Below are 16,102 nucleotides of genomic sequence, written 5' to 3' on the forward strand. Positions count from 1 at the left end.
TGGTGGCTTTCACACTACAACAGCAATGGAGACTGTATGGCAAAAAGTATGTACCACCCAGACCTCTTGAGCAATTCGCTGACAACCTCTACGAGGGCTTTGGAAATGTTAGCTATGGCTGAGCCTCTGCCTTCTGAGCATCACTTTACCAGTAAAATAGGACTCGTAAAAATTGTCTTCAACTCCAACGTGTCTGGAGGATCCAATGAACCAAGCTATACAAAACTACTTTGCAGACCAAGTGTCATATAAAAGGTGGTCATTATTAGTCTCTTTGCTGAGTATCAGTTTCTTTATCAATAAAAGAGAGAACAAAATGCTTGCCTCCTGCCATTGTTCTATGAAACAAAATGACTAAAATATAAACTTCAGAACCAGCAAGAGAGACTAAACCCAAGTAGGTAGTACACACCTATAATCTCAGCTACTGGGGTGGCTGAGGCAGGAGGATGGCCAAGTCCATCGAGGTCAGCTGATGGCAAACCTTATAGAGCTTTCAATGATAATAAACAGCTGGCGGTGGCATGTGTGCCCATAGGTTTGTCACCACTGAAAGTTCCTGTTTCAAAACTTTAAAAAGAGGCTGGGAGTGTAGCTCAGTGATAGAGCACTTGCCCAGCATACGCCAGGTGCTAAAACCAAAGTCAAACAAAGCCGAAAAACAAAACAGAGAGAAGCTGGCCTCTTGCTCTGAGCATCACCAGGATGATGGATGACCCTGTCTGACCCTCAATTTAGTCACCTATAGCAAGAGGTCAGTATACTGCCTGTGCCACAGGCTTGCTGTGTGCTTTGAAGGAGACAGCAGGAATGAGTCCCTGGCGCCACACGGCCTTGTTCCGCTCCGCAGGTGCCATGACGAATGCCAACTCCCACGGATCCTACCAGAGCACAGCTGAGTGTACCCCGCTGCCTCTGCTTTGCGCCCACGGTCAGCCTTGGGTGCCGGTATACTTAGCTCCATCTCAGTAGTGAGCAGCCGTGGCCGCTCACAGCCTCTGACACGATTATCACCTCCTACTCAGTCCCCAGACCACAGTTATTCTCATCGCTAGTGTGAATGAAGGACTGGCTGGGCACAGAGCTGTGTGCCACCAGAGGACAGCTCAGTAGTCCTCACGACGGCTTATGTGTTATAGGAACCAGAGGCTTTTTCTTCAGATTTCAGCTATGCACGCACACACAAAGAATAGTAAACGAAAGAAAAGGAAAAAAAGTTTGGGGAGAGAAGTCTCGCCTGTTTGCTGGGAAATCACGTTCTCAGACCTGAGTGCCAATGCGAGAAAGGCATCCTGTTTCTTTAAGAGGCCTCAGCGGGAGGAGGGTGGTGGCGGCGGCGTCTGCCCAAGCCCACGCCTACAGATGGGCCCGCCCCTTCTTGAATGATAGACAAACAGCCCAATTGAAGAAAGTCGCTTCAGCGTGACAGCGAAATGGAGCAATAAGAACTCAGGCCGGCCTGCGTGGGGCGGGGTCCCATAAGGCGGGGCAGGCGGAGGCTGGCGAAGTAGCGGCTGCGGGACCTGGGCGCGGGAGCTGGGCCTAGGTCGGAGACCTGGTGAGTGAGGGGTGCCCCAGGGCGGGGGCGCGCGGGCGGGAAAAAAAGGCCAGCTCGAGGGACGCAGGGAAGAGAGGCCGGGCGGGAAAAAGGAACCTAGTACTGCGGCCTGTGGCTACCCCGGGAGCCGAGAGACTCGGGAGAGCCGGCCGTGGCTGGACCGCGCCTGTACGTCAGGCCTTGGGGGTCGCGGCCCTGCAAGGCTCGTCTGGCCGGAGGGGACAGCTGCTCCCCGACTAGGAAGGGACGCTGAGAGAGAAGGAGGGCTGGCCGGGATGTCGGGAGCGGGGGCTGGGCTGGGCCGCGGTCGGAGGGAGGAGTCGGGTGGGAGGCTGGAGCCGGGGAGGAAGGGGGAGGGGATGGGAGAAGCCTGGGAGGGGGCCCAGTGAGCATTTGGAGCCGAGCGGCGCTGTCGGAAGCCGGGGGTCGGTTCAGTCTCGGCCCTCTCCCCCGGTGCATCACCCACGACGTCGATCCTGCCAGCCTAGCAGCCGTCCACTGTCTGTCTCCACTGCCGCTCCCTCAGCTCTGCCTGTCTCGCTCCTCGACAGTTGCAATGCCTCAGCGGGTCCCTTGGGCAACTGGAGCCCTGCCGTCCATCCGCCTTGTATCTTTTTCGGAGAACTCATTTCAAGATGTAGATCCGATCTGAACACTGGCGGCTTTCCACGGGCGCTCCTAGGGTGAGCCCCATGACCTCACCCAGGCCCCTCGAGGGCGACCTCTCACTAGTCTCAGTGTTCTAGTCCTGCCTGCTCACTACTCTGCACATGGGTCTTTTCCTGTTCCTTGTATGTCCCTTGCTCTTGCCTTTCTCAGGATCTTTCACTTACTCTTCCTTCTCCTCCAGCTTAATCTGGTAAACTCCTTTTCATTCGCCAGGTCTCCGCTCAAAGTATCACTTCCTCCGGGGAGGCTTCCCTGGTCCCTGACTCCCCGTCAGTGTCTCACTTTCAACACAGTGTTCCTCTCCTTCACAATAGTTACACAACTTCAGTTTTGCATTTAGTTGAGAAAGTGTTGTCTGTCTGTCCCTGTAGATAGACGCACAAGTAAGAAAACAATGTCTGGTTTTGTGCCTTATGTATCTAGCATCTCAGCCAGGCCAGCTGTTACAAATATTTACTAAATGAATGGAGAGTTAGGTCTGTCAAAAGGGAGTACCTGAGTCAGGGTCACTGGTGACCTACCTTGAAAGAAGGAAACCAACATTTAGAATACTTTTTTTGGAGGCCAGGGCCTCACTATGTATATCAGGCTGGGCTTGAATTTATGGCAATCCTCCTGCCTCAGCCTCCCAAGTGCTAGGATTACTGCCGTGTGCCACCATGCTGGGTTTAGAATACTCTTTGTGTGCTAGGCTATGTGTTCAGCTGATGCAGTCCAATAGAAAAATAATGCATGTGATGTGTATTGCTCAAATTTTTCTAGCAGCCATGTTAAAAATATAAAAAGGTGAAAATAATTTTAATAATACATTTTGTTTATCCAGCATATTCCAAACTATTGTAATGTATGGTCCGTATAAAATAGTATCAGTGAACTGTTTTACAATTTTTTCTACTGGCTTTTTGAAATGTAGTGTGTGACTTGCCTTTAAGAGAGCCCATTGTATTTTGAAGTAGCCCCTTTTCAAGTTGCTGGTGAGTAGGGGTTTGTTTCACAGTGTGCAGTACTAGGCACTTTATATATGTAACAGTGTTTAGTTCACTTTAGAGCCTTTTCAGGAAACCACTGTTACCTGCATATTTCTAGTAATAATGAAGCCTGTAAAAATTGTTACCTGCCAGGGATAACCCCAGAGTTTGTGAGTAGAAGAGGTGGGCCTCAGATCCATCTGTTGATCATGGCTCCAGTCACTTTTATACTTCATGCTGCCTTTAAGAAGTGCCAAGGGAGTTTGGGGGTGCCGGAGGTGGGGACCAGACTTCTTACAAACAGTGGCAGCAGTATGAAGCATATTCTAGTTTGCTCCGTGCGGAGGTTTGTGTCTGACTGTGTCAGTACCACCTGCCAAGGTGCTTCAAGAAAGCACCGTTGATGGGTTGAAGCAAAACCTGTGGGACAAGTCTTTTTCCACTACGCAGTCACCTTCCCTCAGCCCAGCCTCACCAGCTCAGCCTGGCCCCAGGATTTGGTTAGGAAACTTGTACCCTGCAGCATCTCAGAGGCCCTGGGAAACTAGGCTTCACTTCACAGTGTAGCCGAGCTCAGTTCACTGAATATTTGCTATTAGGCCAGCATTGTTCTAGGCCCGTCGTGGTGATTGGAGCCTAAAACACAGCTTTCATCTTCAGGATATTTATAGTGTACTTGGAAAGACAAGATTAGATCACATAAAGTGATGAGAAAATAGCAAGACATCACGTTGTGTGGTGAAGAACCAGCATCAGTGGTGTGCATGGCTGCTTGGCCAAGCTGCACGTTGTGTTTTTAAAAATACTGAATTTCCACTCCCCTAGGCAGGGTAATATTACGTGTTTTTCCCGGTCCCTACCTGGAGGCTGCTTGTTTCATTTACTTACCTGTCTGGCTGCTTAAGGTATTTGAATTTATAACCCTATTAGGCATGCTGGTTTAATAGGAATCCTTAGAAAAGATTTATCAAACACCTATTATGTGCCTGGTATTATGTTGGCCACAGCTCTAGAACTAAAAACTTTCCAGGGTCCTTCCATTAGGAGTTTAATAATAATAATAATAGAACAGCAGAGGCAAATACTTTCCCTTTTATGTGATTTCCTCCCTAACTGCTGTCACATATGTTCTCTTATTTTGTCAGTGGTATGTCAGGTAGGGCTGTCTAGGGAAACCTGGTTACCGTGTCTTTGAGTTCATATAGTTAGAATTCTACTTACCCTATGCTAGGTATTAAGTTTAATACTTACGTTACCCAGTTTAATGTTCAGACAACTTTATAAGGTAGGGTTGATTCTGTTCCCCAGCTTATAAAGAAAGAGGTTTTTAAAGCTGAACTCCAGGTCCAGGTTGTCCCACTCTAGGACTCAAGCTCCTCACCTCTGAAGTTTGACAAGAAGGTCCAGGTTGGAAAAGATTCAGAAACATCTGGTCCAAGCCCTGTATGTAGATCCAGGCCAGAGACGTTGATGTCCGCGGAAAAGCTGCAGAAGGAGAACTAAACCGGAAGTGGGGACCTGGGCCGCCTTTTCCCCCTCACTGGTGTCATGGGTGTGGTCTTTTTTTTTTTTTTTTCCTTTTTTTTTTTAATTTTATTTAAGGAGAAAAGAAAAAAAAAGCAGGGAAAGGGTACAAGTTATACAGATTTACAGAAAAAAATGAACAGTAGGAAATCACTAGTTAATGGATTACATATTGTCATCTTAGAAATAATTGTTCAAGTCACAAAATTAAAGCTTGTAAAGTGGACATTCCATCAATGATACTGCAAACAGTTCTGTTCATTGATCCAATAAAACTCTGTGATATCATTTTCTATCTTATACACTTAAATATACATGCAGTTATATAGTTTGGAGCACTTTCTTTTCCTCTCTTTTGTACCATGACTATTACACATTTTGGGTTTCATTGCTCCCACGGTTCTTATTACTTTTTTGGAAGAGAGTAAAACCAAATGTGACATAACAGAACAGAATCGGTCAAGTCAAAAGGGTGGACATAATAGATAATGTAAAAACAATACAAGGTGATCAACAATGGTTACCATAATGCCTCCCGCTATCTCTAATAGAATTGCCTATATCGTTAGTTATAATACAATTGAACAAAACAGTAAAGAATAAAACTGACAAAACCAAAACATTGGAGACATTGTAGGTCTTCAAAAGTAGATAAAAGTCAACGAGAATGGGCGTCATAATGAATCTCATTATCTTCACAGCTGATGCCTAAACTTTCGAACTGATACTATCCAGCAAAACAGAATAGGGGAACATCAGTTAAAAACCAGATGGTGAGAGTAATACAGGGCTTTAAATCAAGGTAATGAAAAGTCAAAGGGGGTTACTATAATATATCCTGCTATTTTTTTCCTTTAATTAAAAGGATAAAGATAAAAAAGTAAATAATGGAGTGGAGATTGAGATAAAAAAGGGCATAACAACGAAACAGCGCAGATCAAAACATAACCATTTAAGCAGCATAGTGTTTCACCACCAGATAATCCTGACCTAAAAGTAGTTACCATATTGTCTCTTTCTTTGAAATCCTTGAGTACAACTTCGTATACTGTAGCATTAAGTATATCAAAACAATGTAAAACCATTCAAAAGAATGACAGCATTACAGAGTATTTAGAATCGACTAACAGAAAATGAACAATGGTTTCTGTATAATCTCCTTGTCTTTAAAAGGTTTTTGCTTATACTATCGTACAGAATAAAATCCAATAAGATACAGCCTATTTAGACCATTGGAGACAGAAGGACAAAAGCTAGATGAGACTTCAAAACAAGATGATACTAAATCAGTATTACCTATTAGGATGTCATTTTCTCCAAAACAGCTGTTCCTATCATCCAATCTTCTCTGTCTCATTTCTGTTGAGCTCTTTTTCTGTCAGTAGCTGTCAGTTTGTCTTCTTCATTTTGTTCTCTGCTCCATTCGTTGTGGCCTCTCTGCCATTATTTCTGGATTCTTTGTATTTTTCTTTTTTAGAATATCCTGCAATACTCTCTGTAGAGTTGAATTGGTGATTGCAAATTCCCCCAGTTCCTCTTTATCCTGGAAGCACCTTGTTTTTCCATCAATTTCCAGGGACAGTTGTGCAGGATATCTCAATCTTGGCTGGAGATTATTATCTTTCAAAGCTTGAATTATTTCCCCCCATGCTCTTCGTGATTTGATGGTTTGTGCAGAGAAATCTGCTGTAATTCTGATGGGTGTTCCCTTGTAAGTGGTCTGTTTCTTGTCTCTGACAGCTTTTAATATTCTGTTCTTGTATTGAATTTCTGGAATTCTGATTATTATATGCCTGGGTGTAGATCTGTTTGGGTTGTAGGTGGCTGGGGTCCTGTATGCCTCATACATCTGAGTATCTTTACCTTTTGCTAAATTAGGAAAATTCTCCTGGATTATTTCTGTGAGTAGCTTTTGTAGTTCACTTGTTTGTGTCCCTACTTCTTCTTTTATGTTCTTAATCCTTAAGTTATGGATCCTCTTATCATCTTCTTGTCTTTGTATTATTGCTGTTTGTTTCTTTGTTATTTTTAAGAAGTTTTTCATTTCATTCTCCCATATTACAAGTCTGCCCTCCAGTTCAGATAGTCTGTCCTTAGTTTCTTTCAAGCTGTTATGCCAGTCTTCGATAGACTTCTTAGTATCTTGGTAGTCCCTTTGAACCTGCTTCACGAATTCTATGCTTTCTCTGTTTTCTCCATCAAACAATTCTCCCCTTTTTTTCTGTTCTTCCATTCCACCACCTGTTTTTTCTTGGGTGGTACTTAGCATTTCTCTAACTATTCTGCATACTTCTAGCTTCAGGTCGTTGATAACTTCATTCCTGAATTGGTCTATGAGGCTCTCTATATGGCGCCTTATGTGTATTGGTGCGGTGTCTGCTATTGCCTGTTTCTCAGAATTGGGGGCCGAGGAGCCTTTCTTGTTGCTGCCTCTTCCCATGCTGCCTCTTCTTCTCTGTTCCTTATATATGCAAGCTTATATAAGAGGCCCAGCTTCTCTCCCAGTCAGCCACAGCCTGATTGAATTGCGCCAGTTAGGTGTTCCCGCTCACTGCTGCGCACCAGGGAGTTACAGATCAGGCAGCCTACGCGTCTCCCCTCCCGGCCACCGTCAGGCTCTGGGATCTAGGTTGGGACAGCCTACTAGGTCCGCCGGCAGCGTCACGCAGGCCAGGCACTTTTCACCAATCCCGCCCAAGAGGGGGATGTGTGGCTGGAGTCACCACTGCGCCCTGCTCCCGCAGGACTGCTCGGGCCCAGAAAGTCCTCTGCTGGAGTCAAACTGTGGTAGAGTGTCAGTTTCTCTCACTCACCTCACCACAAGTCAGTGCACGCCTCCCTGCCGTTCGCAGATTGCCGTTCTCAGAGCTTCTGCGCATCTCTCTCCTTGCCGAACCACTGTAGAGGCAGCCAGCCGCCGCGCGGCGGGAAACCCAAATTGCGGCTTACAATGGCGCGGGGTCCAGCCTCCACACCGAGGCTTTTCTGTTCCTGTTTTAGCACCAGGACTGCATTCCAAGTTGGTTTCTCTCAGCCCTGTTCGTTCCTGAGTCAGCAGAGCATATCTCCACCTGCTTATGTCTCCTTAGTCCGCACCATTCCTGGCTTCTGAGCCGAGTCTTTCAGTGAGCCTCTGGTAGTTGCTGTTATCTGTCCGCCATGTTCTCCCGGAAGTCATGGGTGTGGTCTTGACAGCTTCTCTGGACCTCAGTTCCCTTCTTTGTAAAAGGAGAAGGATTGGCCTAATTTTACCAGAACAATGCCATGTTGTGAAGGGCTCTCGTAAAGAAGTCTGGCTCTCAGCCTGAGATTTCAGCCATGACCCAGGCCTGTTCTCAGCCTGCCACGGCCCCTCCCTCTTCAACTTCCATCTCGAGTTGCAGTTGTGGCAATCTATTGACAGAAAACCGTTTCTTAAAGTTTATCTCTATTTTCTGCCTCACTTTCTGTTTCCTTTCATTACCAAAAACCAAGGACCCTGGTCCGTAGACTCCAATCCTTTCTGAATCCATTGCCTATGTGGTTGTAGTTAGGGATTTGAAATGTTCCTAGGCAATGGATAGTCCTGTCGGTAATGTTTTTTTCCCCTCTCGAGGCAGTTAGGTCTGGGGACCTTGGGGAGGGTATTTTTGGTGTGACGTTCTGTGCCAGGCACTGTGCTATAGACTTTGGGGGACAGTGTATAGTTGAGGGAGTAAACACAGGCTTCAGAGTCTTTGCTCACCTTTCTAGAGTGTGGCTCTCAACCCTCGCCTCCATCAGAGTCATCCGACCTGGGTGGCCATTGGTGTTAAGCAACCGGAGTAGAAAACCGCTGGATTTAGATCCCCTTCCCAGACTTTCCCCTCAGCATGAACTGCTCTGGGGTCGTGTTTGAAGGCAGATTCTGGTCAGAGGGGCTACCAGTGATGGCAGACCTTTTAGAGCCGTGAGTGATGTAGGTTCAGCACCATTGGTGTGTAGGGGATGTAGCTCAGTGATAGAACACATGCCTAACATGTGCAGGTCCTCAGTTCACTCCTAGCACCACAACAGCTGATTCAGAGGGTCTGGGCTGGCAGGGATGCTACCCATTAGTACTAGGATCCAAGGGATGCCCGCTGTTCCCACCCTTCTAGGATGCAGTCCACTTTTAGCAGCTGGAGAAGAGACTACATAGTGAATTATAAAATCTGTAGAATTAGGAAGGTTTGTATATAGGACAGAGGGCACAATGAATTGTACCTAAAGTGTGAAGATTAGGAAGCCAGATAACTTCTGTTGTGTGAACTGGGCCTTGCAGGTTGTGTAGAAGTTTGTAGCTGGACCAGGCAGAGGAATAACAGCGCTAATGAAGGTGTAAGCTCCGATGAGCAAGGTGTTAGACGGAGAAGGTGATCTGATAGGACATACAGGTGGCATCTGTAAGGGTGGGTGTGAAAGCCAGTTCTGCCCCGGAAGTTCCAAATGCCAATGAGAATAAGCTGGCTATTCTCCTGAGGCCTTTACACATGCTTCTGAGTACACAGCTGTCTGTGCAGGATAAGTTGGGGGTTGTAGAGTGAGGGTTCAGGGGAAGAAGTCCAAACACAACGTGTTCCACACCCTTGCTTCCATACTTCTGTCTCTGTGAGTTAGTGAGTGACGTGTTCCCCTATTAGACTGAGGCCTGTGTTCAGATGTCAACGTGAAGGAGCTGCACAGCCGCTGTTGGTGTGGTGGCCCTCTCGGTTTCTAGCAGTGACTGTCAGAGTCCGAGTCTCTGCCTGCAGAATCCCCTCTTACTGCAGCTGAGAATTGAGTCAACTCTCAGATGGAGAAGATTGCCGAGGGGAAGCCTCTGTGAAATGTGGTCTTGATTAGGAGGAGGGTGTGACCTCCAGTTGCCTTCCTAGTGAGCTTGCATTCTGTTGCTGGAAACCTAAACCAAGCTTAGCGCGGCCTCCCCCACTGAATCACAAACAGAAGAACGGGAAGGAGAAGCCACATTGATCCTCACTTACCCTGAAAGGAGTGGGGGAGGAGAGGGGCTGCAAACCTTCTGGCTGTCTTCATCCGGAGCCCTTTCTCCGAGGAGCGCGTCATTTTTCACTTCCTCCCCTGATGGGTTCTCCCACCCTGCCAGCAGAGCCCGCTCCACAGAGAAAGAGCAGGCGCCACAGGGGGATTGATAAAGCTCCTCGGGGCCTTGTGCACGGTGCAGATTTTATGAGCACACCTTCCAGAAGCCACTTAGAGGCCGCTCTTGGAGACACTGCTCTTCCTGTTCTCTCGTTTCCCCAGTGTCGTCTTTGAAAAGCACGGTTTTCATTCGCGTGTCTTGTAGTTATCTTCACTTGGCATGAGCCTCTCTTCTGTTTTGTGGCCTTTTGAGTTTTCCCCATCATCTTTTTTCCTCCCCTCTGTGGTGCTCCCGAAAGGGAGTGGGGGGTGTGGCTCAGTGGTAGAGTGCTTGCCTGGCAAACACAAGGCCCTGAGTTTTTATTGCCAGCACCACAAAAATAAGTAAATAAAGGAGGTGGGAAGGAGAAGAGTGGAGCACTGAATCCAGGAGGGGCTCCCTGGGTCAGGATGTAGAGGCGAAACCACAGCTCCCTTCCCCTCCCTGTTTGCTGTTGAACTGCAGTACTGCTGAATGGTGGAGCAAGAAGCTATTTATAACCCTGAGAGTTTTGCAGTGTTACTGAATTGCTTCGACCTAATTTCCACTTCCTTTCTAAAATGAAAATGAAGAGAGTTAGCAAACTCGTGCTGGAAGGATTCCCTACAAGGAGATCCTCTATCCTGGGAATATTAATTACCTGGGAAATAGTACTCTCGTCTCCTACCTCCTGATGTTTCTATACAGAGCAAAGCAGCGCAAGTCAGGGGTGCTGAGCCTGATTCTCCAGCACCTTGTGTCCGCCCATTAGACATGGAGACAGAGTTAGAATATGGAAACAGCGCGTAGCAGGTGTGGACATGGAGAGAACCGGAGGCCACATGGACAGATCCTGTCCCTGCCCCCTGGGACCCAGCCCTGGTTCCTAGATTATGTGGAAGAGGCCAGAGCTGTTGGCTTTATACGCAGAGGAGCTTCCTGAGCCCTGCCTGTGTCAAGTGCCACCCTAAGTCATGAGACCACATGGAACTACCTGCCGTGAGAGGAGCTAGTGCAGAAGGGAGGTGCGTAAATGTAATGTTACAAGAGGAGTGTGACAGGGTCCTCCATAGGGGTATGAACAGAATGCAGCAATGAAATGGGCTTCCAACATATTTCTTTGCTAGAGAATGGTGGAGAAAAATAAAAATAGTATAAAGGGAGGTGATGTCTCAGCTGGGCTTTGAAGCTTGAATAGGAGTTCTAGTAACAGTCAGTGAAAGGAGAGAATGTGTAAAAGATGAGATGAGAGAACAGAGCCTGCACAGTAGAAATAGCAAGTGGTCCAAGGAATAGTCTGGATTTTGGAGCGAATACCACACAAGGAAATGGAGACTGCCTTCTTCAGGCTGTGGAGAACCATGTAACAGTGAGCCCTTGTTACATAGGTCCATCTGTCGGTGTGTTTTAGCTTTAAGCACTTAAATCAGAAGTCACCACAGAGCAGCTGCTGAGGGTCAGGTGCACAGCTACCTGCTTCCACAGGGCTTTCCAGCAGCCCATACCCCCTGCTTCAAATCCTGGCTGTGCACCTTCTGCGTGACTCTTGTTAACTTTTCTGTCCTCCATTTTCTTCTTTATCGAGTGAGGGATAGGGTTGCTGTGGATTAATATTTGTAAAGTCCTTAAAGTAGTGCCTTAGCTTACGTATATGTACGTTAGCTGATGTCGTCATCACCAAAGGAAGGACTGTGTGGAAGAGAACCCACTGGAGCCCAAGACCTCCGGAGGCCTGTTCTGGTGTGCTTGTCTTCCTCTCCCTCTTGGCCTCTTTCTCTCCTTGCCTGTCCCTCTCCCTCCCCCCCCCCTTCCTCCTGGCCTTCTGGGGAGGGACATGGAAGGAGATGCACACAAGACACCTGAACGTCAGTGACCTCACCTGTAGGGTAGAACAGGTGTGTATCAGGGTTCTTAGCATCAGCTGTAAGGCTGTGTTATAGAGGTGGGTAATAAACATAGAGACTGTTACATATAACGGTAATGGATAACGTGGGCCCTACAAAGTAACCCTGTAGTGGATCTGTTTTAAATAAACTAGAGTTATCTAGGGTGGGGAGGTATACTAAGTGTTCAGCCGGTGTTAATCAGGTGCCTGTTCCATACTGTCATCGTAAGCCGTGAATACTGCTGTTCTCATCTCCATTGTGGACTTGCTTCAAAGCTTGGGTCAGCCTTGGTCCTAGGCAGTGAACAAAAACACAGACTGACTTAACTGAAGGAGTTACAGTGGCAAAATACAGGGGACTTTCAGGTAATCCAGTGTGCTGGGAGTGTAGCCATGGAATCTGGAAAATTATCAGGTAGTGATTTATTTTTTTCTGGGATTAGTTTCTGGCTTCTGCTTGACTTTTTTTTTTTTTTTTTGACACGGTTCAGTCTGGCTTTGAACTTACTGTGTAGCCCAGGCTGGCATTGAACTTGAAATGATCTTCCTGCCTCAGCCTCCCAAGTGCTGGGATTACAGGGGTGAACCACCATGCCCAGCGACTCTTGAGTTTTGAATTCTTCCTGTAGAATAGATTTCTCTGCAAGGCTCCTGGTTTTTGCTTCTCCACACCTTTGGCTTATAAATGTGTTTAAGCCATGGTACCTGCTCTGCAGCTGTGACCTTACGGCTCTAGTGCCCTTGGTCATCTGCCTCACATGGTCCTTGTCTTTTAAATTCAAGAGAACAAATTAGACCACCATACAAAAGTTGGGTATCCACTTTGGTCCAGTGGCAGGAGAGTCTGTCATTCAGTACAAAATAAGACGCCTGAGCTTTATGGGAAAAGAAGAGTTGATAGGAATGGGGATTTGTAAATATCTTTTGGATAAATCAGATGGTTGCAAATCTCCATCCTTTAGAAAGGGATTTTTGCAATAGCCAAGAATCATTCAGGGGCTAAGTGTGGTGGCACACACCTGTAATCCCAGCATCCAGGGGATTGAGGCAGGAGGATCACTGCACGCTTGAGGCCAGTCAGGACTACAAAATGAATTTAAGGCCAATCTGAACTACATAGTGAAACCACATCTCAAAAAAAAAAAAAAAAATCATTCAAGGCTACTTTAATAAGTGAGGAGGCATTTATGTAAGCTCAAAGTGAAGTAATAACAACTATAAGAAGTTTTAGAGTATTCATCTCCAAAGAGAGTATTCTGAAAGAATTTTTAAAAAATATGGTCTATTTTTTAGCATCCTTAATAGAATCTTCAAGTTCAGATTTAAAATCTTTAACTTGAGACACAGAAAGCACCAAAAACTACAGTCACATCTTGCAGAAGAAAACAGACTTGAGTAAAGAGACAGGTCAACATTGTGATGGAGCCAGGACTGGTCTTAAGGTCTTGGGCTGTAAATCCATTCCTTTGTCCAACAGACAAAAATCTGTTCGTAATTATAGCAGTTGTCCCAGTAAGCATAGAACATCCAGAGTCATGGCACCACCCTGGCGTGAGAGGTCCCAGCCTTGTTCTGTCACTGGAGAAGAGCATTTCAACCAGAAATTACACTCCTGGGTCCAGTTTATTTTCAGAGGTCTGTGGTATGCCTAAGCAAATAAAAGTCATGCTAAAAAATTTTGCCTGGCTCTGCATAAGCTATGGAAGCTGTTGGGGCCACCAGACCAGCCTTCTTCAGTCCCTTTAGGCCTTGTGTAGTTCCAATGAACAGAATTTCAGGGCTGCTCAGGGGAGAGGGGAAGAGCGCTGGCCAAGTCCACGCCCCAGGTTCTGTACGGGCTTTGCCACTCACCCTTGGGTTGGCTTGCTTCTCTACAATCGCAGCTTTACTTTTGTCATCCTCAGAGGGGGTGATAATTCTGTTCTGCCTGCCTCATTGGCTTCTGGGGACATTCAACAAGGAAAGTGAAAGCTCTTTGAAAAACATTTCTTTTACATGGTCATATCCTGGAAACGCTGCTATTTTTGACAGTTGAGTTCTCAGCCACCCTGATTGACAAGGAAATGGTCATGAAAGCTCTTTCTAAGGCCTGTGGGTGTGTAAGGGACAGGCTTTCACCCCTTTCTTACCAGAGCGGTTTGTGCCTGCCAGGCTGTATAAACTGACATCTGTGTTTGGGCTGAAAATTGATTGCATACATGAATAACAGCTTAGCAGCGGGCATGCTGCCTGTGCCAGGAGAGGCAGGTGGTCCCTATTAGCAGAGCAGGAATTGAGGGTGAGTGGTTCAACCTCGAAAATGCAGAAGAGTTTTTTTCATTAAGAGAGCGACCTAGCCTGAACCATTAGGCAAGGAGTGTAAATATACATTGAAAAAATCCATCAACCCAGTGGCTTCCCTTCTCCTCAGCTACTGCTTAGAATACCATCAAACAATCAGAGTTGCCTAGGATACCAGTCACATGGCCCATCTCCTAGACTTGCTCAAAATGATTTGTTTTCCTTTACTTTGGAGAGAAGTGGGGGAGAGGTCAGAGGTGTGTCCAAGGCCCTTTCCTTCTCCAAAGGGGCCTTTGTGTGAGGACAACTTCCCTCCCTGAATTTGAGCCCTCAGCAGCCCCTGCCCTTGGCAGCAAGGACACAGGAGTATTTCCTGTCCCGGTTCTCTTCCCTGTTTGCTGAACTCTGCAGCCCCCACGCAAGGGAGGCTCCACACTGTGTCCTTGGAGGGAGCAAGAGTGGCAACAGAACAGAGCATGTGGCTGGGCCCTGCTGACCCTAGGATCTTCTTAAGATGTGTGCCAAAGTGTCTTCAGTAACCACTCAACCAAGAAAGGACTGTCTCTTCTGTTCTGTCTCAAAGCATGTGCTTCTGCTGTATCACAGTCCCAAGACAGGAATTTTCAGTAAATAGCTTTTCTAACCACCAAGTTCTATTGACCCTTCATACTGAAGTGTCACATTGACATATCTTACTCTGGCTGACCTGTAGATGATAGATAGGATTGTCCCCATTTCTACATGCTGCTTTAATCTGAAGAGACAACAGCCCAACAAGAGTTTGGGATGTCATCTAGAAAAATTCAAACCCAGTGGTTCCATGTGTTGCTTTATAGAATACCTGTCTTCAGACTGCCCAGAGTAAATAAAAAGAGTGAAATGAAGGCATATTTAGTGACTTGCTTTCTTTCTGATTCTTTCTCCCCAGGCAACTGTGTCTGTGGGTGTGTCTTGGAGTAACAGGATCCACTGAGAACAATGCCACCACCATCTGACATCGTCAAAGTGGCCATTGAGTGGCCAGGTGCTAATGCCCAGCTCCTTGAAATTGACCAGGTATGCTTTTGAAGCAAGAAGCAGTGCTAAAGGGAGGGGTCTGGAGGTGCATGGCAAGGGATTCTTTTAGCCCTGGGGCCCACCAGAATCAAGAATAAACACAGCCTCGGGAGAGCCAAACTTTGGCCTGGCCCATCCCAGGGAAGGTGGGTCACTGTGGCTTGGGAGATGCTTCCTCCTTGACAGAGCTGGCAAGAAACAAGATCATTTCAGTCCCAATCTAGTCCTGCTTGGCACTGCCCATTGTTAACCTGGCATATGTAGCGTGTGGTTGATGGTAAAGGATCTCTCTCTCTCTCTCTCTCTCTCTCTATTTCAGAAACGGCCTCTGGCCTCCATCATCAAGGAAGTTTGTGATGGGTAGGTTGGAACTGACCTCACTCTCAATGCTGGCAGCTACGACAGTTGAACAACTAGACCTTGAAGGGACTTCCATGAAAGACCTATCATTAGGCAGGTCCCCAGTGTGGGCCACTGTGGACTGATAGTTAATAAGATTATCCAGAGACTTCACATGAATCTTAATTTGTTCCTTCAAGTGCAGGTATGCCCTGTTTGAAGTCCTGGGAGGATCTGAGACCTAACTTCTCCTGTGGTGCTCACCTTTACTCAGGGCTGAAGAATTATTTTTTAATACCTCATTTTTGTGTACTCCAAATAGGCTATCCAATCTCTTATGCAGTTCAATTGAAAACTATTTATTTGCGGCTTGTGGACAGCATAGACGAGTAGCCCAGTAAGATATGCTGTTTTCTCTTACATAGGTGGTCGTTGCCAAACCCAGAGTACTACACCCTCCGGTATGCAGACGGTCCCCAGCTCTACATCACAGAACAGGTTAGTACAGGGAGGGCCAAAGGCTGCGCAGGCATCTTTCACAAGTGACCCACTCAGTTTAGCTCACTTACATCCAGGTAAGTAACATTTTTTTGAGAAGAGAATTGCTCCTTGGGCAGTGTGGGGAGCACCAGCCCTTTCCTCCTCCGGTGACTAGGAGAAGATGGTTTTACTTCCTGAGGCCCTGGGGCACTTGACAAGGATCT

The 16,102-nt window shown here is 46.7% G+C and overlaps 1 protein-coding gene across 4 annotated transcripts in view; it reads left to right on the top strand.

Moving 5' to 3' along the window:
- The first annotated feature begins 1,451 nt into the window (after nt 1-1,451).
- The window catches only part of Elmo2 (engulfment and cell motility 2), a 39,883-nt gene continuing 25,232 nt past the window's right edge, over nt 1,452-16,102 (top strand). For 3 of the 4 annotated variants that reach the window (XM_023564241.2, XM_003467705.5, XM_063248250.1), the window contains exons 1-4: nt 1,452-1,558; nt 14,932-15,059; nt 15,379-15,419; nt 15,824-15,896. In XM_023564241.2, the coding sequence (XP_023420009.1) occupies nt 14,982-15,059; nt 15,379-15,419; nt 15,824-15,896 (192 nt within the window). In that variant the 5' untranslated portion in view covers nt 1,452-1,558; nt 14,932-14,981. Of the gene's footprint in view, nt 1,559-2,109; nt 2,242-14,931; nt 15,060-15,378; nt 15,420-15,823; nt 15,897-16,102 lie in introns of those variants that run through there. The other variant, XM_063248249.1, reaches the window with a different exon arrangement.

The sequence above is a fragment of the Cavia porcellus genome, unplaced genomic scaffold (genome assembly GCF_034190915.1).
Source record: "Cavia porcellus strain 051 isolate PalLab524CR breed Dunkin Hartley unplaced genomic scaffold, mCavPor4.1 scaffold_5, whole genome shotgun sequence".
Classification (NCBI taxonomy): Eukaryota; Metazoa; Chordata; class Mammalia; order Rodentia; family Caviidae; genus Cavia; species Cavia porcellus.